Genomic DNA, 22,730 nt, shown 5'->3' on the forward strand with positions numbered 1-22,730 from the left:
AGATTTTTTTAAAAAAGTATTGATTTTCTCTGATTTTTTTTCTAAAAATAAATATTTATTATAAAGGATGACTTTTGGGAGAGGCAAGGATGATGGGTTATAAGGGAAAATTTAGGCATTGCAAAAATCATTAATTTTATTTACTACTAATAACAAATAGTAATAATAATAATAATGATAAAAATCACATTTACTGAAGTACTTTCCAAATATTATCTCACTTTATACACACAATCAATCAATCAATCAATCAATCAATCAATCAATACTTATTAAGTGCCTATGTCAGGCTCCATTCTATGGGATGGGGGCCCAAAAGGAGGCAAAAGACCCTGAAGGAACTTACAATCTAATGGAGGGAGACAACATGCAAACATATATACATATGCACATACATACATACATACATACATACATATATACACAGAGCAAGCTATATACAGGATAAATAGGAAATAATTAACAGCAGGAAGGCACTAAATCAGGAGGTAGTAGGAAAGACTTCCAGTAGAAGATGAGATTTTAGTTGGGACTTAAAGGGATGTAGCAATCCTGGGAGGTAGGTGCTTGTTATTTCCATTTTACAGATGAGGAAACTGAGGCACAGAGGTGAAGACACCTCCTGCCCAGGGTCACACAAGGGGGAAAAGTCCAGAGTGCTCTAGTACTGTGCACTGTGTCACCCAGCCCAGTAGATGGGAGCTTCAAGTTAGAACTGTCATTCCAGAAAGCGATTTGGAATTATGCAAATAAAGTGTTTAAATACCTATGGGGTTCCTACCCCGTGAGTGCACTCCTGGGTATATAGGCAGATTATCAACTAAAAGAAAGGCTCTCTCTCTTTCCTTCTTTTTCTTTATCTCTCTCTTTCTTCCTTTATTCACTTATTTATTTTTATTCTAAAAGTACATTTAATATTTATTTAAAATTTTAAAAAAATTACTTTCATCTTTTAAAAAGTTATTTTTCAAAAATATTTTTATTTCTCAAAAAAGCAATTTATTATTTCAAAGCTAAAATTATTATTTATTCGTTATCATCCCATTAAAATTTATTTATATTTTTAAACAAATGTATTATTGTATTAAAAATGTATCTATGAATTATTATTTTTAGTCTTGCCGCCCCTCCCCCACCTGAGGAGAAAGCAAGCTACAATGCGGTGGCTGTTACACCTGTGCGGTCATGCGAAATCCATTTCATATGGGAAGGCTCGGTTTTCCAGGAGTGTTGGGGGAGGGGAGGACGCCCACCTTTCTGTTCCTGCCTTCCCGTGACACCCCAGCTCCCGGCCGGCCTTTCGCAGAACAAAAGCGAACTCGATCTATTTTGAGCCCCCGCGGCCCCTGTCGTCCAAGTCCCGCCCTCGGTCGCCCGGGGTTGGTCGTTGCCATGGTTACGCTTTGTTTGGAGGCAATGGACTCGCTTTTCCAGAGGAGGTAAAAAGCCTGGGCAGAGGCCGAAGGTTCAAGGCAGCCTGGGTGGGCCGGGGTCTGGGGGGCCGCGCCCCGTCCGGTCCTCGGAGGGCTTCCGGCGGAGGCGGCCTCGGGGTGGGTGGGCAGAGGAGGGGGTGGCGCCGGAAGCGGAGACAACCCCCCCAACCCCTCGCGGTGCGAGGCCCACTCGTGGGGTCTGAATTGCCTTAGCTACGTGGGCTGCCTCTACAGGTAATGAGCTCCCCGTCACTGGAGGTGTTCAAGCAGAGGCTGGATGGCCATTTGTTGGGTATGTTACAAGTGGGGGTCCTGGTCCAGGCTCAGCTTGGACCGAAGGAAGGCCCTTCCCCCCCCCCCGAACACCTCCAAACCTCCTCCCTCCCACGAAATGTTCAGCTTTTGAGAACTAGGGTCCTAATCCCAACTCTGCCACTAACACCCCCTGTGACCTCAGGCAAGTCACTTCAACTCCCTGGGCCTCAGTTTCCTCTCTTCTGTAAAATGGGGAGGTCGGACCAGGGGCCCTCCAAAGGCCCTAGCAGCTCTCTCTATGAATTCACTAGGCTAAACCAGGCAGGTTTCCTTCTCTTCTAAAAGGAATGCAAAAGCTCTTGCCCCTTCTGATGTCGCTTGGCTGGCTTCAGGGGTGTAGTTGGACTGTTAGCTTTGTGACCTTGAGCCATTCACTTTAACTACCTCAGTTTCCTCACCTGTAAAATGAGGGGATTGGACTTCACTAAATTAACCCTTCTCCTAGAAACTCTTCTAATTCACCAGACTCAAATTCTTTCTAGGCTGTTTTAAAGCACAAGTTTTCTTTTTATCTTTTTCTAAAAGGAATGAAACAGCTTTTGCCAGGAAATGGAGCATTGTTGACCTGTAAGCTCCTGTGACCTTGAGCATATCACTGAAGCTGTCTCAGTTTCCTCTTCTGTAAAATGAGATTGGACTCTAAAATCCCCTCCACCTGTGAATCTCCAAATGTCATAAATATCCTGCAGAGTTTCCCTCAGATTTATTTCATCTTGTTTTTCACTTTTACCCAATTTCCTAAAGTATCTTGTTTTTAATTTTTTTAAAAAACATGTTGATTTTCTGGACACCAGTTTCTTAAACAGGGATTGGGCTAGATGACTTCTCTTGTCCTTCCAGCTCTAAAGCTCCCTGTCTGGTTCTACAATTCTGAACAAATACACTTAAGATTTTTGTTGTTGTTGTTGTTGTTGTTGATAAATTTTTATTGATATCTTTGGGGTTTTTTTTACATCAACAAAACTTGTCCCAGTATCTTGCCTCTGTCAGAGAGCCGTCCTAAATAACAGATAATATTTTTAAAGGAAAGAGACAAAACCAGTAAAATTGATCAATACATTGAAAATGTCTAAAAATATATGCAATATACTACACCCATGGACCTTATACCTTTTCAGGGAATGGAGTGGAGAGTCTTCTCACTCTAGATTTGTTATAAATGCTTTGTTTATTTGTTGATTGCAGTCTCCAAAAGAAGAAGAATGGGGGGGGGAGAAGTATGATATTAGTCATAGGCTAAATCATTTGACCTTTCTAGGCCTCAGTTTCCTCATCTGTAAAATTATAGGGGTAGCCTAGACAGACTTTACCATAGTTTTTATAATTCTATCTTTAGTGAAAAGAAACATGATAATCCCTTCTATCAGGAAAAGCCCTTTGCATATTCAGCAAACATTGGGGTGCCAGCAAGCCCCGTTTATTCAGGTACCTCTTTTTAGCTTAGCTGATTGTTGAAGCTGTAAGACAGATTTGTTTAGTGGATTTAAGACTTGCAAAATGAAAAGTCTGGACTTAGTGGCCTCTAAGGTGCCTTCCAGCCTAAAAATCTAGGATTTTATATGATCCTATGATTTTGCTGTTAACAGTAAGCCATTTCTGTCATTCCTACCTTCAAATGAATGAATTTATCAGATCATTTTCATTGTTCCAGTTTGGACCTGAGGGAGAACAGAGAGTCAGTTTAAGGAGTTAGAGAAGAACCACCAGCCTTGAGTAGGAGAGACATTCTTCTATAGTGCCTCTCACTTCCTCTCTGTTAGGAGTAACTTCTATAGGAAAAAAAAAAGACTCCTGAGGTAGATGAGGCAAACTCATTTATTACTCATTCTTGCAAGAAGCTGGTGTGCTGCTAGAGGCAGACACACCCTGCAGAAGCAAGAGCAAACAGTTATATTCCTGTCCCTAAACACAGGGTCCCTCCCTTGTTTCTCCATTGGCTGGATACTTCGAGGTGTACAACTTCCCGGAACTCCTATTTCATATTACTGTTTAATATGTTCTTCCCTCCCACTACGTACAACATTGTGCCTAAAATTGTGTTAATTCCCCCTGCCCAGGAAAAGTTAATATGCAGAGGTTCTTTAAGCATGCACACCTTAGCCAAGCTATAACCTTTGTATTTCTTTCTGATTCCACTGCTGATGTCAGCAGGTTTTGTCTGTCTCTAAGTGGTATTGTTAAAAATAATTCTTGAGCAAGACTGCTGCTTCTGCCCTGTGACAACTTCTGAATTCTGTTGTTAGTACCACTTCCTCTATATCTGTGGAAACATAATTTCATATACCTTACACTCTCCACCCCTCAACTTTGTAAAGATTCAGCAGCAGTCTCCTGTGTCCTCTTTGGTGTTAAGCTTAGTCACAGCATTTAGTTCCAATTCATAAAATCATCGACTTAGTGCTGGGAAGGATTTTAAAAACAATCTAGTCCTTGCTCTCATTTTACAGATGAGGATACCGTAACTGGGAGAGGTGAGAAGTCTGACTTTCTAAAGTCAGAGATAGTGAATAGCAGACCAGGATATGAACCCAGATTCCCTGACTTCCAATCTAGTGTCTTTTCTACTGTATCATTTTGCTTCTCTTCTCTTCTTTCCATTTACATAGTAATAATAATGTGTTGCATTTTAAGGTTTGAAAAGCACATTAAATGTATTTGCTCCTCACAACAATCTTGTGAGGTAGATTGTTATTGTATAGCTGAGGGAACTGAGTCATTCGGAGGTTAAGTGATTTGCCCAGGGTCTGGAGCTAGATTTGAACTCAGATCTTTCTGACTATAGTTCCAGCACTCAGTCCACTGTGCCACCTACCTGCTCCCAATCTTGTAGTTATTATGTATATTGTTTTCCTAGAAGGAAGGGAGAACACAGAAAGGGGAAGTTGGGAATAGAGACAAACTTTTTCTCCCTTTTAATTTTGCCTGTAAAGTTTGTAACTTCTTCCTCTCTTGATTTCTTCCCGACCAGTTCTAGGTAAAAATAAACGCAAGGCTTTCTCTTCCCTGATTTCCCCCTCTTCACACACAGATACTTTGTGTAGCACCCTCTAGGCAGCATACCCTTTCTTGGCCAGAATAGGAAAATAACTTGGAGGTCCCTTGCACTTGAGTCTGGTATGTGGAAAGTAATGAATCACAGGCCCTCCCAGTACTTTACCAGTAGGAATTGCTTTAATCTTCTGTCTTCTCAGGTCCACCGGATGTTGCTTCTTTGTCACTTTTAGCTTTTGCATGGTAGTGGTTCTCTTGGAGTCATGGCTCATATCATGAATCAAAGATAAAGGGAGGAGAGAGAGAAGAAGAGGTAGTAGTGGTAGAAATGGCTTTACCTTTATTTTGTCCCAGTCCCCTCCACACTGGTGCATGCCTCCAGTACCATGACTTAATAAGAATACAGAGTGTCTCAAAATGTTTAGACTTTTGAGATAACTCTTATTTTGAAATAGTAATAAGTTGACATAAATTAACATGTAAGTACATTTTCTTCTTGGGAGTAAACTCAAAGGCTTAAAAAAAGTGTACCGTTGAATTATTTTCCGTATGGTAAACCTTTATAATTTTCAAGAAAAATTAGATTCTGTGTCTGAAATAAATGCAACTCATAGCGACATAAGTTTGTGTTTTGGGACCCAACAAATATTTCAGTATTCTCGCGCTTGCTCTTTATTCATTGACTGTAAAATGTCTAGGTACCTTGTGTGGCAGGAGTCGGAATACTAACGCTCGATGTAGTGCTAAAAACTTTGACTATCCCTACTCTCAGGTCTTTTTTTTAAGAGAAAGAGAGAGGAAGGGGGAGGAGAGAAGGAGAGGAGGCTCTTATGTGGTCTGTTAATTACCGAACCAGTGGGGGCCCTTGTCCCAGTCCCTATATCATCATAGGCCCTAGTTACAATAAAATCTAGAAACTTTGATCTAGAACATACTTAAATGATCCAAACTATAAAATTTCTGTCTTTAACTTGTTGACCCTTCATTATTCATTGACTGACTTTACTTCCTCACTTGCAACTCCCCCACTTTCCAAAATTAAAGGATTAAACAGTTCAGTAGTAATAGTTATATGTTTTCTTTTAAAGAAATTCCATTGATATATTTTGCTGTTCCACACATGCATTTCCCAATATATGTCTCCTCTCCTAGTCGTAAAGAGCCATCCTCTATAACAGAATAAAAAAAAAAGTTTAGTAAAACTATTGAGCTCTTCAAAAAAGTCCAACATTATATTCAGTTTTCATTCAGGCACTTGGCAAGGATTTATTAAGCACCTATTATGTACTTATGCTTGGCACTGGGTATACAAATAAAAAGAATCAAACAGTGCTTATCTCAAAGGAGTGCAGATTCTAGTGGAGGAAACAGAAGGGAAGGAAGGAAGGGACAGAGGGAAGGGGGAAGGAAGGAAGGAAAGAAAGGAGAGAAAAGAAGGAAGGGATAGAGGGAGGAAAGAAAAGGGAAGGAAAGAAGAAAGTGAGAAAGAGGAAAGGAAAAAAATGGGATTTGGACCTGGATTCTGGAGACCTGGATTTGAATACTGCCCCAGGTACTTCCTAGCTTTAATTTAGCCTAAATCTAGTAATCTCTAAGAGATAATCACACTTATTCAGTCTACATTATAGCATTATGGGTCCTTTCCTGAGAAAAGCACTGAGGAAACTGTAAGAGAATACATGTAAGGTGTTTTATCAACCTTAGATGCTATGTACATGTAATCTGTTTATCATCCTCTTTGTTTGAGGTTTTTTGTTTTGGTTTGGTTTTGATCTAGACTTATTATTTGGTTGGTATCAGAAGAGATTTCCAATGTGTAAACACCCCATCAATGTAAACAATAATAATCCCATCACATAGCTTTACGTCTATTTGGAGGAAACTAGTAATTAGTCTCCAACAAATAGGGCCTGCAATCTCTAGCAAATGGGTACTGCAGATTTTAGGGTGTTTAACTGAAGAAAGTATTGAATGTCAAATTGCGACTAAGATCACACTGTTAGTAAAGAGGGGAACTAGACTTTGAACCAATCTTCAAGGACTTCTGAGGAGAGATATCTTTCCACCGTATCATGTTGCTTCCTGCTCCTTTCTAACTTCTCCTTGGGTAATAGAAACAAAATAGAATTGTTGGAATCCCAAGATTTAATAGAGCTGACATAGAACTTCGAGCTCTCCAGTCTTCTAGACTAATCCCTTCCTTTTACAGATGAGAAAACAGAGACCACAAGAGCTCTAGCGATTTGCCCAGGGTCACCCAGCTGGCAGCACAAAAGCAAGACTTGAACTCCAGGCATCTGACTTGATATTCAGGGCTTTTTCAGGTACTTAATAGCACCTCCCAAGGGTTTGGTTTTTCCTGCTAGTTTTTAAAAGTATTTACTCGTAGGTTTTATTTTCACATATACACATTTATGCATATATATGTGTACCCAAATGTATGTGTATAGCACGCCATATATGTATATACATACAGCCTAAATATGTGCGTACACACATAGCTATATGCACATATCTGCTTACGCTAATATGTATTTGCATACATGGAATGTGTATACATGCGGATATATGTACATTACATATATATATGCACATAATGTATCTACATGTGAGTGTATATGAAATATATCTATATACACATGTATGTATGTGTATTTTACATGTTTACATATAGCACACCTATATACATATATACCTATATACATACATGCATGTATGTGTGTATGTATAGGTATTTCTACTGTTCAGTTGTTCCATTGTGTCTGACTCTTCAGGACCCTGTGTTTTCTTGGCAAAGATATTGGAATAGTTTGCCATTTTCTTCTGCAGTGGATTAATGCAAAAAGAGGTTAAGTGACTTGCCAGAGTCGCACAGCTAGTAAGTGTCTGAGGCCAGATTTGAACTCAAGTCTTCCTGACTCCAGACTGAGCATTCTATCCACTGAGCCACCTGGCTGCCTTCATATATAGATATATATGTATATGTATAGTATGTGTGTAGATATTGTATAGATGTAGATTTATATGTTATATATTATGTAGATATGATTATAATAGAAATCAAGGGAAACATTTAAATATGAAAAAGTATACATATGCACACATGTGTGTATATGTGTGTGCATACACACATACTCACACAGGTGAAGACATATGGAAAAATAAACAGGTATACACATATGTATACATATGTATATACATGTAGAATTAATCAATATATACATACATTTATACATATATGTATATGTTTGTTTTTCACTTTTAAAAGTTTTACTTGGTTTCTGTTACATCTATGTAATATATATATATATATATGCATACACACATGTTATTATTCAGTCGTTTCAGTCATGTCTGATTCTTCATAACCCTCTTTGGGGTTTTCTTGGTGAAGAAATGAGAGTTGTTTGCCATTTCCTTCTGCGCTTATTTTGCAGATAAGGAAACTGAGGTAAACAGGGTTAAGTGACTTGCCTAGGGTCACACAGCTAGTGTCTGAGGCCAGATTTGAACTCAGGAAAACGTCTTCCTGACTCCAGGCCCATCACTCTATCTACCTAGATGCTTTGATATGTATACACATACATGCACATACACATACTTACACACATATATGGACGTACACAAACATTTATAACACAAAGACATTCTATACCTGGAGTCAAGTGTTATAGTATTGTACTTGAACACTTCCAAAATCTGTTATTTCTGTAGGTGTGAGTATTCCCTTCACCAATTTACATAACAACTTCCCAGGCCTTAGTAGATAGTCCCAGAGAATTTAAGTCTGAACAAGTTCATCTGCCTGCACAAAGCTGGAGACGAGCCCTTATGACTTGGTTGGACCAGTCTTTGAACAATTCACATACGTCCCTGGATCCATAATCAAAGCTTTTCCACATTTCTAGAACTTGCAGTAGTTTGCCCTTCTTGACTGTCAGACCCTTTGAGTATTATCGAGATGGACCTATACATTTTAAAGACATATCAGAACATGACTTTAATGGAGAGTGCAAGTGTATTATACATTATATCGTATGAGGTATGCCAGAAAGATTTGAAATCAGTATATTTAACTAGGGATACATTCGAGTCTAGACAGATTTTACTGTCATTGTGTCCTGTTTTTATTTTCATAGTTTTACTTTTTATTATAAAGAATGTGGAATGATAAAGATATTGAAGCAGAGCTGGAAGAAGAAATAAAAGCTGAATTGGATAAAATCAGCGTTTCATCTTTGGAGATAAGAGATGAGACTGACTCACCGTCTGAGTTTGGCAGTGAGAGTGAGCCAGTAAGTGTCTAGCTTCTGAGTTTCATTGATCTTTTGTGTTTTGTTCATCTCCACATAATCCAACCCTGTCGTTTTGCAAATGTGAGACCTGAAGCCCCTATAGGGGAATGACTTGCCAAGGCCAAGGTCACGCAATTGTAAAGTAACAGAGCCAGTCTTTGAGCCTAACTTCAAAAGGACAGTTCTTTTGACTACATTCATTCTTAAAATGTCATCAGCATTTAGGAAATACATGAGAAAATGGCTTCTTCCCAAATTCTGTTTTGAGATTTCATGATGGCCCACAAATGACCATGAGTTTTGACAGGCTCATTAGGTAGCTTTGGCAAGGTCTACCAAACTGAAAATATTTAAAATATTGGCGGTGATGACTTTTGTGTCTTTTCAATGAAGACTACCTAACTGAATTCTGAGAGACTACTCAAAGGATAGCAACTAGGTAAAGATTTTCTTTTAGTCACAGGGAAGTCCATCTATTAAATGCTGGAAGGATTGTGGTCTACATTAATAGAAGGAGATTATACACTAATTGAATAACAGATCTTTTGTAGCTAGATTGTGAAGGGCTTTAAAAGCCAAGCAAAAGTGTCTGTAGTTTATTCTAGAGGTAATTGGGAACCATTGGAGGTTCTTGAGCTGGGGAATGATAAGGCCAGGAGGTCAGAGAGTCCATGATGGTGTGAACCAGTGTGGTGACTATGAGTGATGGCAATGGGGATATATTTTAAACATGGTCTCTGCATAGAATTCACAAGTCTTCGTAAATGAGGGCCAGAAAGAAGGAAGAAAAGAAGTCATCTAGAGATGGATGACACTGAGGTTGGGAAACTTCATGACTACCAGAAAGAAACAATAAAGAGAGGAGGGCCTCACTGTAAAGGTCATGAATAACATTTTGGACTTGGGAAGTTTTTAATGCTTATAGAAAATCCAATTAGCAATGAGGGAGTGACTGGATTTGAGGATTGGGATTGGATATACAGATAAAAATCCATAGGAAGAATACATTTATGTTCATTAAATTAAACCAATGACAAAATCCTTTAAGAAGCTTCAACACAAACTTACAGAGGAATTGTAGTTCAGGTTTTATGATTACCTTGTAGACAAGACTGCCTTATAATGAAATACTTTTATAATTAAACCTCCTTTGGATGTGGGTTGGTGAGATGGGTAGGGTTAAGACATACCCATCTTACAGAGAATTCCACTCAATTTCAAGTGTGCTGCAGTAGATTATTATAGTGTCACTCTTGTCAATTTTTGCAAAATACAAGGAATTTCACTAGACAGTTAAATGAAATATATCTCAGATGGTGTAGAAAAGAGTTCATAGGAAATATGTTCTCCAAGTCATAGAATAGTAAATATTGAAAGTATGGGCTGAACACTTATAGGAGTTGCATATATAAAGCAAATACGATGGAAAAACCTTTCAGCAGTTCAGTTAAACCACGTAAGGGGACTTTGAAATCCACTCTGCTACACTAAGCATGTAAATTTTCCCTTGTGTGTTGATTCTTCTGGGAGTGAGGCATAACAGAAAAAAGGGGGGCTGGGAGTGGGCAGGGATCTACAAAGGCAATTTTATTTTTTTTAATTTTAAAAAAAAATTATTAATTTATTTTGATTTATCAACAATCACTTCCATATGCTTTTGAGTTGAAAATTTTTCTCCCCCTTCTCCCCCCCACCCTCCCAAAGACAGCACACAATCTGATATAGGCTTTACATTTACATTCCTATTAAACATATTTTCACATTAGTGAAGTTGTAAGTAAAAATTAAAACCAATAGGAGGAACCTTCAGAAAGATGAAGCAAAACTCAACAGAAGGTAAAAATAAGTGATAGCGATTCGACTTCCATAGTTCTTTCTTTGGATGTGGACAGCATTTTCCATCCTGAGGCCTCTGGAGATGTCTTAGACCCTTGTAATTCTGAGAAGGGTTCAGTTTAACAATATTAGTCATCACGTAACGTGGCTGTTATTGTGTACAAAGTCCTCTTGGTTCTGCTCACTTCACTCAGCATCAGACCATATAAGTCTTTCCAGGTTTTTCTGAAGTCAGCCTGTTCATCATTTCTTATAGCACAATAGTATTCCATTACATTCATATACCACAACTTGCTCAGCCATTCCCCAAGTGATGGGCATCCTCTCAATTTCCAATTCTTTGCCACCACAAAAAGAGCTGCTATGAATATTTTTGTACATCTGGGTCCTTTTCCCATTAGTTTGATCTCTTTGGGATATAGCCCTAGAAGTGCTATTGCTGGATCAAAGGGTATGCACATTTTTGTAGCCCTTTGGGCATAGTTCCAAATTGTTCTCCAAAATGGTTGGATCATTTCACAACTCCAGCAACAATGTATTAGTGTTCCAATTTTCCCACATCTTCTCCAACATTTATCATTTTCCTGTTTTGTCATGTTGGCCAATCTTATAGGTGTGATGTGGTACCTCAGAGTTGTTTTGATTTGCATTTCTCTAATCAGTAATGATTTAGAGCATTTTTTCATATGAGTATAGATGGCTTTAATTTCTTCATCTGAGAGCTATCTGTTCATATCCTTTGACCATTTATCAATTGGGGAATGGCTTGTGTTCTTATAAATTTGTCTTAATTCTCTATATATTACAAAGGCAATTTTAAAGAATTGGTCAGAAGAGGAAACTCAAACTTGGGACTTTAGAAGCTTTAATTCCATGAGGAGCACAGAGGCTAAAGAAGAAATAAATATACTGAAAATGTAAACTGAATCATAATGGGGATAAATTAAATTGCGTGTAATTGGTTTATACAAATGTAGTCACCTTTTAATAAACATATTAGAGAATAGTCTCTGCCCAAATTCTGTTTTTTTAAATTTTCTGTTTGTAGAAATATAGAAGCACCTGGAAATGAAAACTAAATGCATAAATAAAGCTTTTGTCTCCTTAACCCCCCCCCCATTTCATATTTGGCATGAATTTAAGAGTAATTTCTTTCTTTCTTTTTTTTTTTTTTTGGCTAGGCAGTGGGGTTGAGTGACTTGCCCAGGGTCACACAGCTAGTAAGCGTTATGTGTCTGAGGCCAGATCTGAACTCAGGTCCTCCTGAATCCACGGCCGGTGCTCTATCCACTGCACTACCTAGCTGCCCCTAAGAGTAATTTCTTAATGAAGATTTGCTCATAAAATTGAAAGAGTGGAAAGAGACAGTGAATGCTCAGCACGTAGTTTTACTAAGAAACACTTTTTGATTTGATTTTACTGTTCCCCTTTTCAGGGAGAAGAAGACTTACCTGAATCAGTTCTTTACTGTATTAACGTCATAAAGAATCGGAGTAAAGATGCTGAAAATCTTGTTCTCCAGGACTTGGAAGATACTGACATTTCAAGTAAGCAGAGGTTTAACTTAAGTATTAAATGATTTCTCTGCCAGTTTTTGCTGGGAGCGCCTGCGTCCCCAGCTGTGGTCTGATGCTGGCGGAGTGTGAAGAGAGAAAGAATCACGGGCCAGGTGGGAGCAGTGAAGAACAAACTCCGTTTACTGATCTGAGGGCTCAGGCTTATAGAGTACTGGATCAAGCAACAGTAACATTGTTATTCATGAAAAGTACAAATCTAATTAGGCGATTTCCTTCCTTCCTTGTACCTCGTCTGTTACATTCTTTCCTGCCTCCTGTCCTGTACCCCATCCCTTTCCTTCCTTCCTGCATCCTGTTCTCAAGAGACGGAACAGGGGGGTGGTGAGCCGACATCCTGAGTTTCACAGCTGTCAGGCTTAGTACAAGCTGCAGGTAAGACCCGGGCTGGCCTAAGCCCTCCAGCTCCCCAAAGCCGGCCCTCTACAAGTTTTCAGTGTGATGTAAGAATAAAATACAATTTTGTAAAATCATCTGTTTAAAACTACTATTCCTAACTAACCAATCCAATTCAGCAAACACTTATTAAGACAGCATTGTGCGAGGCATTGTAAATATGTCCTAGCTTTCCTGGGAAAGAAAACCCATTTACTACTATGAGTAACAACAGCGTGATTGCAAGGCTCATGTAAGGTAATTGAAGCACAGGGTAATTCAAACACAGGGTAAGCAGCAGATTATATGTGGTAGATCAATCCTTCCATAGCCACCCATATTCTCCTGCTTACTTACTGAATCCCCACCTACCCTCCAGACACAGCCTCTGCCTCCTGCCCTCAGAGTAGGCAGCATGGCCTGGTGAAGGATTGAGAAATAGTCTTTTAAAGTGATCTGCCTTTTTCTGTGCCCTTGAGGTCTAGGGCTGGTGGAATCATAGCAAGTGGCTAAAAGCCAAGGGCTCTGAATATGCTAACCCCTGGAAGAAAGGAGACTGAAATAAGGATAAATTGGAGAACTTAGGTAAAGACAAATCAGGAAACACCCTCCATCAGTCAGTAAACAAACATTAAGCACCTACTGCCTGTCAGACAGTGCCAGACACAAAGAGCTGAGGGGCAAAAACAGTCAATGTCCTTAATGAGCTCACATTCTAATGGGAAAGATAATGTGTAAGAAACTACCTACATGCATGCATGCATACCTTGTTGGTGGGAGGGATCTGACAGGGAAAGAGTGAAGATTTTAGTAGTGGGAGGCAAGGGAGACTGGGAAAAGCCTCCTGGAAAGGTGGGATCTGATTTGAGTCTTGAAGGAAGCCCCTGTAGCCAGGAAGAAGAAAAGGGAGGGAGAACATTCCAAACATGGTGGACAGCCAGTTGAGAGGCCCAGTCAGGAGATGGACAAGGAACAGCAAAAAGGCTGGTGTTGCTGGATTACTTGTTCCTTGACACATATGTATATGTACATACATGCATATAACACATGGTATACGTGTACATATATACATGGGTACATGTACATGTTGTACATCTATACATACACCTCCATCTATGATTTTATTTTAGTGTCATGACAACCCTGTGAGGCATATATATTATAGGCATTTTTATCCATTTTTCAGATGAATGACTTACCCACGATCACATGGTATAAATAGTGAGACTTAGACCCAAGTCTTTCTTAAACCAAACCCAGCATTCTGCTCACTGTGCAACATATATTATGCAGCTTGTTAACTTTCTTCTCTTCATCGATGTTAGTCATTGTCAATTGTCCTACACCTATTATGACAGATTTCTCCAAAGCATCCAACTTCACTGTTCATATATGACACAGCACATAATTATAACACAATTCAACCATTATTGGAGCAAATTAATATCATAAGATCATAGATTTACATCTAGAAAGAGACTTATGGGTCATTTTTTCCAAACATCTCGTTTTATACATAAGAAAACTGAGGCTCAGAAAGATTAAGGGGCATGACCAAACTCCCACCTTTAGTAAGTCACCAATACAGGAGTGGACACAGGTGCTCTGAGTAATTCCCCAGTCTTGCACTTTCTTTACTACAGCATGTTGCTTAAGAGTAAAACCATAGCATTGCCTGATGTACAAATATGGAATAGAGAGATTAATTTTAAATGTAAACTATTAAGTCAGTAGAAGGGAATCTATACTCTCTGGTCCAGATATTACTCACTTGTAGTTCCTGGGATACCCCAAACATCCATGGTGAGTTCTTCAGACAAGATACTCTGTCTGTCTATATCTATTTAATGCCATAGTTCAGGAGCCCCCACTGGTATGTCTGCCTCTGCTAGTCAACAAGAGAATGCAACTAGTGTGAAATGAAATATTTCACTTAATGCAATAGCATAAAAAAGAAGTAGTAAAACATTTCTTTCTATAAGCTTGGGGAATACTTTCCCACAAATATACATACAATCTAGAAGAATGCACACCTATAGGGAATGTGTGCAAATAAATGCATTCCTATGAGGAACATGTATGGCATGGTCAGACACGTGGAGGAAGAAACCCCCAAACACCATTGCTTTAAAGTTGCCCATATCACCTGCTGAGGTTACTGCATTCCTCCTGGTTTTGTCAGAAGAGTTGAAATTTCCCTGGGCCTTGCTCTCTGGTGGTCTCCAGTGGCTACTGCTCAGTATTGCTCCTTTGGTTTAATGGTCATTGCTGGGCACTGCCATCTCTGGCTCCATGGGGCGGGGCTTGTGGAGCATTTCTCCAGTTGCACCTTCCAGTTTCAGCTGGAGCCCTTAGCTGGGGGGCTGTTTCTTGCTAATAGAAGCATGAGGAGAATGTGCCATGTTCTATTAGCTTATAGCCTATAAGCTTCTCTTCCCCTCTCCTTCCCATCACCCTCTTCCCTGGCCCTGGCTGTGGCTTTTGGAATACTCCCTCTAAAAAAATAATACGGTATGTATATGTGTGGGTGTGGGTGAGGTGAAGGTAGAAAGTATGGCTCTACATCTAGCATTGGGTCTGGATGTTGTGATTTGGGAGTCATCCAGAGAGGTCATGATTGAAACCATGGGAGTAGGTGAGATCACCAAGGGAGAGAGTCTATGTAGACAAGAACATTTTGAATAGACCCTTTGGATAAGGAAGGAGAAAATGAACCACAAAAGGTTTTTGAGGAATTATCTGACAGGTAGGAGGAGAATCAGGAGAGAAGAATGTTACGAAGTTGTACAATGAGAAAATAGAAAAAAAAGGGGGGGTAGGCAATGGTGCCAAATGTGGCAAACCCATACATAGCAAAGAGAATGATGATTAAGAAAAGGCCTTGGTAGCGAAGAGGTCCTTAAAAGTCTTGGAGATAACATTTTCAGTTCGGTGGTAAGGAGGACAGCTACGCCCTCTCCATATTTAGTTACTAGTTCTGTTTGGAAATCTCTCCATTTTTTTTTTCACATCTTTCTTAATTTATGGAGACCTAAACTACATCCTAATAGTAGTAGTAGTTCTAACAGCTGACATTTATAATAGTGATTTCATTTGATTATATTATTAGATAAAATGCTGGCTAATAGATATGCTTAGAGGGTTAAATTTTTTTAAAACATGTTTTATTGGGTTTTTTAAAATCCTTAAATGTTCTATTTTCATGCCAAAGCTACAATGATATATCCAAGTATATTTTAGGAAATGTTAATATGTTTCATTTACTTTACTTAAGATATTTAGTACAGTTACTGAGTGTTTAATTATGGAGCATTTATGCAAAGACAACAAAATTAGATTTTTAAGCCTGAGTATGGTGTTTATGTTTCTTCTTTATTTATATAATTTTAGGATGAATTAATAATGAAGTAATAAGAATTCTTAGCCTCAGAAAAGCAAAAAGTGTGATGAAGAAAAGTTGAAAAATTTAAATTTATGAGAATATTTAAATGTGTTTAATATATACAAGTGCATACAAGCACATATTTATAGATTCAGGCATTTGTAGATGCTTATCTAAATAAATGTCAGAGTTCTTTAATTTTTTCCCTGTAGCTACTCCTTTCACTGATGCAGATTTTTGCAGCCCTTGGATGTAATTTAGGTCTCAAGTAAGTTTCTGTGGTTAAAAAATTTGTAATTTTGTAGCAGACCTGGTCAGGAGCTTTTTTCAACTCTGCTATTTGAGTCTTCAGATGACAGTGATTGAGTCCATTAGAATTCATCGGCTCCCCATCACTTCCAAGGGCAAACACGAAATTATTTATTCAGTGTTCAAAGCCCTTTATATCACCCGCCCCACTTCCTGTAGGTAATACACCTTTCCAGTCTTCTCATACCTCATACCTCTCCAAATACTCTTTGGTTCAGTGGCACTGCCCTCTTTGCTGTTTCATGAACAAGATTCTCCATCTCTTAGCTCTGGGCATTCTTTTCTGCCTGCCCCCCATGCCTGGAATGCTCTCCCTTCTCACCTCTCACCTACTGACCTCCCTTGCTTCCTTTAGGTCCCAGCTAAAATCCCATCTTCTACAGGATGTCTTTTCCAACCCCTCTTAATTGTAGTGCCCTCCTTCTCTTAATTACTTACCATTTATCCTGTATGTAACTTGTTTATACATATTTGCACATTACATATTTGTTGTCTCCTAGTGCCTGGAATATAGTAGCGCTTAATAAATGTGCACATTAACTGACAGTTCATCATGGACCTGGCAAGAGGTGCCTTTGAAGCCTTTCCAACTGATCTACCAGAGATAGTTTAGTATTGATATAACCTTCAAGAACCCAGGGATCTTCTCCATACCATGATGAAGAATCAGAGCAGTATCTGAAAAATATTTTATATAATTATCGGATAATATACCACATAAAGAAGAGCCTAACTAAATGTAATGAACTTCATTGTAAGGCACTTAGTAGTGAGAAGCAAAGCATTTTAGAGGAAGAGAAAAAAAGGCCTCATAGGAGGTATAACATCATTATCTTAGACAATAAAATTAATTAATTTTAGATGTAGAAGAGACTTTAGAGATTATCAGTCAATTAATTCTTATTCAAGGAGCATTTATTAAGCACCTTTTTGTCAGATGCTGTGCTAGGCTCTGGGGATGCAAAGGCAAAAATGAGGTAGTCTCTGCCTTAAAGGAGATTATGTTTTATTGGTGGAAGCTTCAAGCTCATGCATACTTACGTACATAACATAGAAATACAAACATGTGCAAAGAGAATATACTTTTATTTGTTTTGTAAGGGAGGATATCAGGAAAGGCCTCATGTGGGAAGTATAACTTGAGTTGAGCTTTAAAGGAAGACAGGGATTCTAAGAAATAGAGGTGAGAAGGAAGTACATTGGAGGCATGTTGGATATTCCATGTAAAGGTGAGGATATGAGAAAGAGAATTTCCTGTATAAGGAAATTTTGCTGGACTGAAGAGTTCATGGTGGGGAATAACTTGAAATGAATGAAGAAAGGCAGGCTGACATTAGATTGTGAAGGATTTAAAATGCAAAACAGTTATATTTCATCCTAGTGGCAATAGGGAGTTACTAGAGGTTTATGAACAGGAGGGTAACATGGTCATATGTGCTTTTGCAATTACTTTGGCAGTTGTATAAAGAGGGAATCGAAGATGGGGCAGAGCAGAGGAAGGGAGACCAATGAGGCTACACTAGTAGTCCATACGAGGTGATAAAGGTGATAGATTGGGAAGTGGCCATGGGAATGAGAGTAAATGATTTATATTTACAGATAAGAAGACCAGAACTTGACCAAAGACCCACACAGCTATTTAATGATAGAACGAATTCCAGAATCATGTCACAGTATCTAGAAGTTCATTGAGGTCACTTCTCACTGAATGCAGACATCTCCTCTACAATGGCTCAGTGGCCCCTCCTCTCCCCATTGCATGAACACGTGCTGTGAAAAGAAACATCGTAAACTTAACTGCTGCACAAGACAGTCGATTCCATTCTTGGTTAGCTCTATGATCAGATAGGTATTCTTTATTTTCACTCATCCCTGCTGCCTTTAACTTTTACCCTTGGTTTCTAGTTCTGCTTTTTGGAACTATGCTGAGTAAGTCTATACATGGCAGCCCTTCACATATTTCTTCCTTTTACTAGCAAATAGCTGGTGATTCTGTTAATGGAATGGCGGCCTAAACTAAATAGCCAAGGATTAGGTCATCACAGAACTTCTAAAAAAATTTACCTGTTGTAAGTTGTAACTTACCTGTTGATGTGCCTCTTTCTTCAGGTAAATTTCTAAGTACTGTACTTGGTACCTGGTACCTTTGGTAAACATGGTTGCTAATTATATAGTTTAGGACTAGCTTTGGTAATCATAGCTCATTTACTTTTTACATGTAAAGGCAACTCAAATTTCAAATGATTGCATTTAATTTTCATTCTTCCTTATATTTTGTAAGTATTTCATGATATATTATTACAGACCTTAATGTTATAGAAAAAGAATCAAAGTTTGCTAGTTTACCAAATTTTAACCATAGTCTTATATTTAAATAGATATGTAGAAATGTAGTTAAAGATATGTGGACATTTTTTTCCCCTTTCCAGGTTCTAGTCATGGAGCCGTTTCAAACAGTCCTATAGATTTTATGGATGAGTTGACATCTAAGTATCATGAAAATGAATTAGAATTAAAGAAGGTAAGTTATTGAAACTTGGCTGACAGTATTCAGTTACATGCTGTAGAATTTTGGATCTGCCTGACAATTCCATATCATGCTGTCTCCATGAATAAGAGAAGACCAAATTGAGTACAGGCTTTGAATTATATTGTTTTAGAGATTAAGAAGACTGTGTTAGATAAAGTGTTGTATTATTGTCTATTTTCTCTGACATGTAACTCTAACAAACTGAAATTTAAATCTTAGGATTATAACTAGAAGCAATGAATATGATATATGAACTCTTAGTATGTGCATATGCATATCAGAAACACAGATATTTGGGAACTTAAATTATACAATGAATAAAACAAAAGAAACTGTGTATACCATTATTTTGTGAGTTAAAATTATGTATTTTATGAAGTTAGGATAACAGTATACTCTTTCTCTTCAATTAGACTTACTAAAGGGACTTTTGTATAGAAGATTAGAAATTAAATGCAAAAAAAGTGGGAAAAGGAATAATGTTAGAACATACTAGAAAGTACGGAGAAACATATAATTATTTCAAAGATCTATGATTGTTTTTAGTGCAGATTTCCCCTCCAATGACAGATTATAGTTCTTCTACCACTTAGTAGATGCTCGAAAAAATTACATCACTGTTCAGCTGATAGGCTGTTAGGCACTTCTATAAATTTACATATGCTGGTACCTGAACTGGCCCTTACATCCTTTTCCATTTGGTTGGACCAGCCAGACGTTGTATTCCTCGTCATGTAATTTTTTTTTTAGGCAATCGGGGTTAATTGACTTGCCCAGGGTCACATAGCTAACAAGTGCTGAGGTCACATTTGAACTCAGGACCTTCTGACTCCAGAGCTGGTGCTCTTATCTTCTCCTATAGTCTTCTAGACCTTAAGGTCACCCAGTTGAGACAACCAAGTAGGAATTAGGTGAAGGTGAAGAGAGAAAAAGCAAATTCTGTATTCAAAATATTGGGGCAGTTTAATTGCACAGTATGACCACATATTAGAAACTGTTCAGGCAAATACCAGCAAATGAGAAAGTGAAGGCAGAGTCATGGAAAGAAGCATACACTTGCAGTATGGAAGTCAATTGTCAGATTGCTGTAGATTGGTAATCAATCAAAATTTAAAGTGAAATCAGTTCCAAATTCTCTTGTTCAAATGGAGATTTCAGAAATAAAAGGCAGGATTGTTCTGGAAAGGCGCAAATTGATTGCATTATTTTAAGTTCATTTTTCTATTACAAAGTCTCAAAATATTTTAATGCATATTTTAAATGTAATGTTTCACATAAAATGTTTTTGGTAAGTTTTAAGTGTTTTTCATAGCCTTTCACAGATTTTTATTAATTATTGATATCCTTTTGTATCTATTTAGATGTTATTTGAAATAGAAAAAGAATTACAGAAAAATCCAACCTGTGATAAAATCCCCAATTCTACTCAACTTCCTAATTTTTGTAACTTACCTGTTGATGAGCCTCTTTCTTCAGGTAAATTTCTAAGTACTGTACTTGGTATCTTTGGTAAACATGGTTGCTAATTATATAGAACATCTAAATTAAACATTTTTGTTGTTTGTATGTATGTATGTAAATTTTGTAACATTTAGATTTAATAAAGTGATAGTGTTTGAATTTTTAAAATCTCACTGATTGAGTTTATTTCCTAGGATCATAGAATCGTGACTCTAAGGCTAGAAGGACTCAGAAGAGTTAATGACTCGACTAAGGTCATACAAGTAGTAAATGTCAGATGTAGGTCCTCTTGACTCTAAGGCTAGTGCTCTTTGAAAATATGTACTCTTTACTTCTTTACAACTCCTACATTAATTCCTCTTCATCATAAATTCAGATGCGCTGTTAAATGGTGTTCAGTATCTATAACCAGCTATGACTTTATTGCTTTCATATTTAAAGAGTATCTAAGCACATTCTATTTTATGCAGAATCTCAGAATGTTAGAGATTATCTAGCATTTCCCACTCATTTTATAGATGAGAAAACTGATATGATAAATTGCTTGACTAAAGTCACCCGTGTAATTAGTACTAGCTCTCCTTTGCTCTAGAACTCTTTTCAGTAAACCCCATTAGTGCCTTGGTTGCAATTCAAGTTTCACATTTGCTTTCCCCTATTTTATTACTTAAATACTTTTGGCTCAAATATCATTGATGTGTTTTGCGTGTTTGTTCCTATGAAATTATTTTTACACTTTAGGAAGAATGATTTTAAATGGTTTAGAATTTACAGATAAAATGTCATTTATATTTATGTGAGTATAGAGGATACTGACACAATAAGCTTCAGATACCATGAAGTGGAGGAAAGATGTCGACAGTCTTTTGCGGCGTGGGAGGACAAACAGCGGGCATTGGAGAACCAGGACACTGAAAAGTTCAGAGCTCAGCAGGATAGAGAAGAAAAACAGCTGCAAGAGGAAGAAGAAAAGAGACATTGCCGGATGAAGCAATTTGAAGTAGAAAAGAAAAAAATAGAAGATATTCATAAGGTAACATCTGTCAACAAGTTGTTACTGTTCAGGTGTTCAGTTGTTCAGTCATGTCTGATACCATGTTGGGTTTTCTTGGAGAAGATCCTGGAGTTATTTGCCATTTCCTTCTCCCATGTTTCCCCATTTTACAGATGAGCAACTGAGGCAGATAAGGGTTCAGTGACTTGCCCAGAGTCACACAGCTAGTAAGTGCCTAAGGTCAGATGTGAACTCAGGTCTTCCTGATCTGGGCCTGGTGCTCTATCCACTGCACCACCTAGCCAAACCTGTAAATAATAAAGATCCCTAAATAGGTACATCCCCACAATCCATATCTGTGCTTGAGACTGAAGTTATGTTATTCAGCATCTGCCTTTGACATTACGTATAGGGGCACTAACAATCACTTAAGACTTGTTGGAGGTGATGGCCAGTAAATATTTAGGAATTTTGTAATGCTTTTTACTGAGTTTTGCTAGGCTCTTTTTTCCTTTTAAAAAAGAGATTTTTGATTAATATCTGTTGCTTTATATGTTTATTTATTTATTTATTTATTTTGCTTAGGTAGTGGGGTTAAGTGACTTGCCCAGGGTCACACAGCTAGTAAGTGTTATGTGTCTGAGGCCGGATTTGAACTCAGGTCCTCCTGAATCCAGGGCCAGTGCTCTATCCACTGTGCCACCTAGCTGCCCCCAAATAGTGAAATGATTTTTTTTTTGGTGAGGCAATTGGGGTTAAGTGACTTGCCCAGGGTCACACAGCTAGTAAGTGTCAAGTGTCTGAGGCCGGATTTGAACTCAGGTCCTCCTGACATCAGGGCCAGTGTTCTATCCACTGTGCCACCTAGCTGCCCCAATATCTGTTGTTTTTATATCACCTAGATTTCACCCTCATATGTTTCCTCTCCCAGAATTATCTCTTATAATAGTTTTTAAAAAGAAGAGAAAAAAATTAGGAAAACCTATCAGCACATTGAAAAAAATCTGACATTATTTACAATGTTCCATTCCAATGGACTTCAATCTCTGCAAAAGAATGGGGAGAAGTGCCTTTTTACATCTTCTCTTCTTTGGTACTAAGATTTTTTTCTGCCCTAGTTTGTTTAGTCATTCCCAAATCAATGAATATCAACTTTTTTTCAAGTCTTTGCTACCACAAAACATGCTGGTATAAATATTTTGGTGTGTGTGAAACCTTTGTTTTTGTTAATAACC

The 22,730-nt window shown here is 38.0% G+C and overlaps 1 protein-coding gene across 4 annotated transcripts in view; it reads left to right on the plus strand.

Moving 5' to 3' along the window:
* Positions 1-1,112: 1,112 nt before the first annotated feature.
* Positions 1,113-22,730, plus strand: part of LRRIQ1 (leucine rich repeats and IQ motif containing 1) — a 257,374-nt gene continuing 235,756 nt past the window's right edge. For 2 of the 4 annotated variants that reach the window (XM_078146512.1, XM_078146518.1), the window contains exons 1-7: positions 1,114-1,439; positions 6,949-7,063; positions 8,879-9,034; positions 12,306-12,417; positions 18,940-19,031; positions 20,402-20,516; positions 21,308-21,534. In XM_078146512.1, coding sequence (XP_078002638.1) covers positions 8,900-9,034; positions 12,306-12,417; positions 18,940-19,031; positions 20,402-20,516; positions 21,308-21,534 — 681 coding nt within the window. In that variant the 5' untranslated portion in view covers positions 1,114-1,439; positions 6,949-7,063; positions 8,879-8,899. Of the gene's footprint in view, positions 1,440-1,545; positions 1,668-6,948; positions 7,064-8,878; positions 9,035-12,305; positions 12,418-18,939; positions 19,032-20,401; positions 20,517-21,307; positions 21,535-22,730 lie in introns of those variants that run through there. The other 2 variants (XM_078146517.1, XM_078146513.1) reach the window with 2 other exon arrangements.

Source organism: Phascolarctos cinereus, unplaced genomic scaffold, assembly GCF_003287225.1.
Source record: "Phascolarctos cinereus isolate Bilbo 61053 unplaced genomic scaffold, phaCin_HiC Scaffold_1;HRSCAF=81, whole genome shotgun sequence".
NCBI lineage: Eukaryota > Metazoa > Chordata > Mammalia > Diprotodontia > Phascolarctidae > Phascolarctos > Phascolarctos cinereus.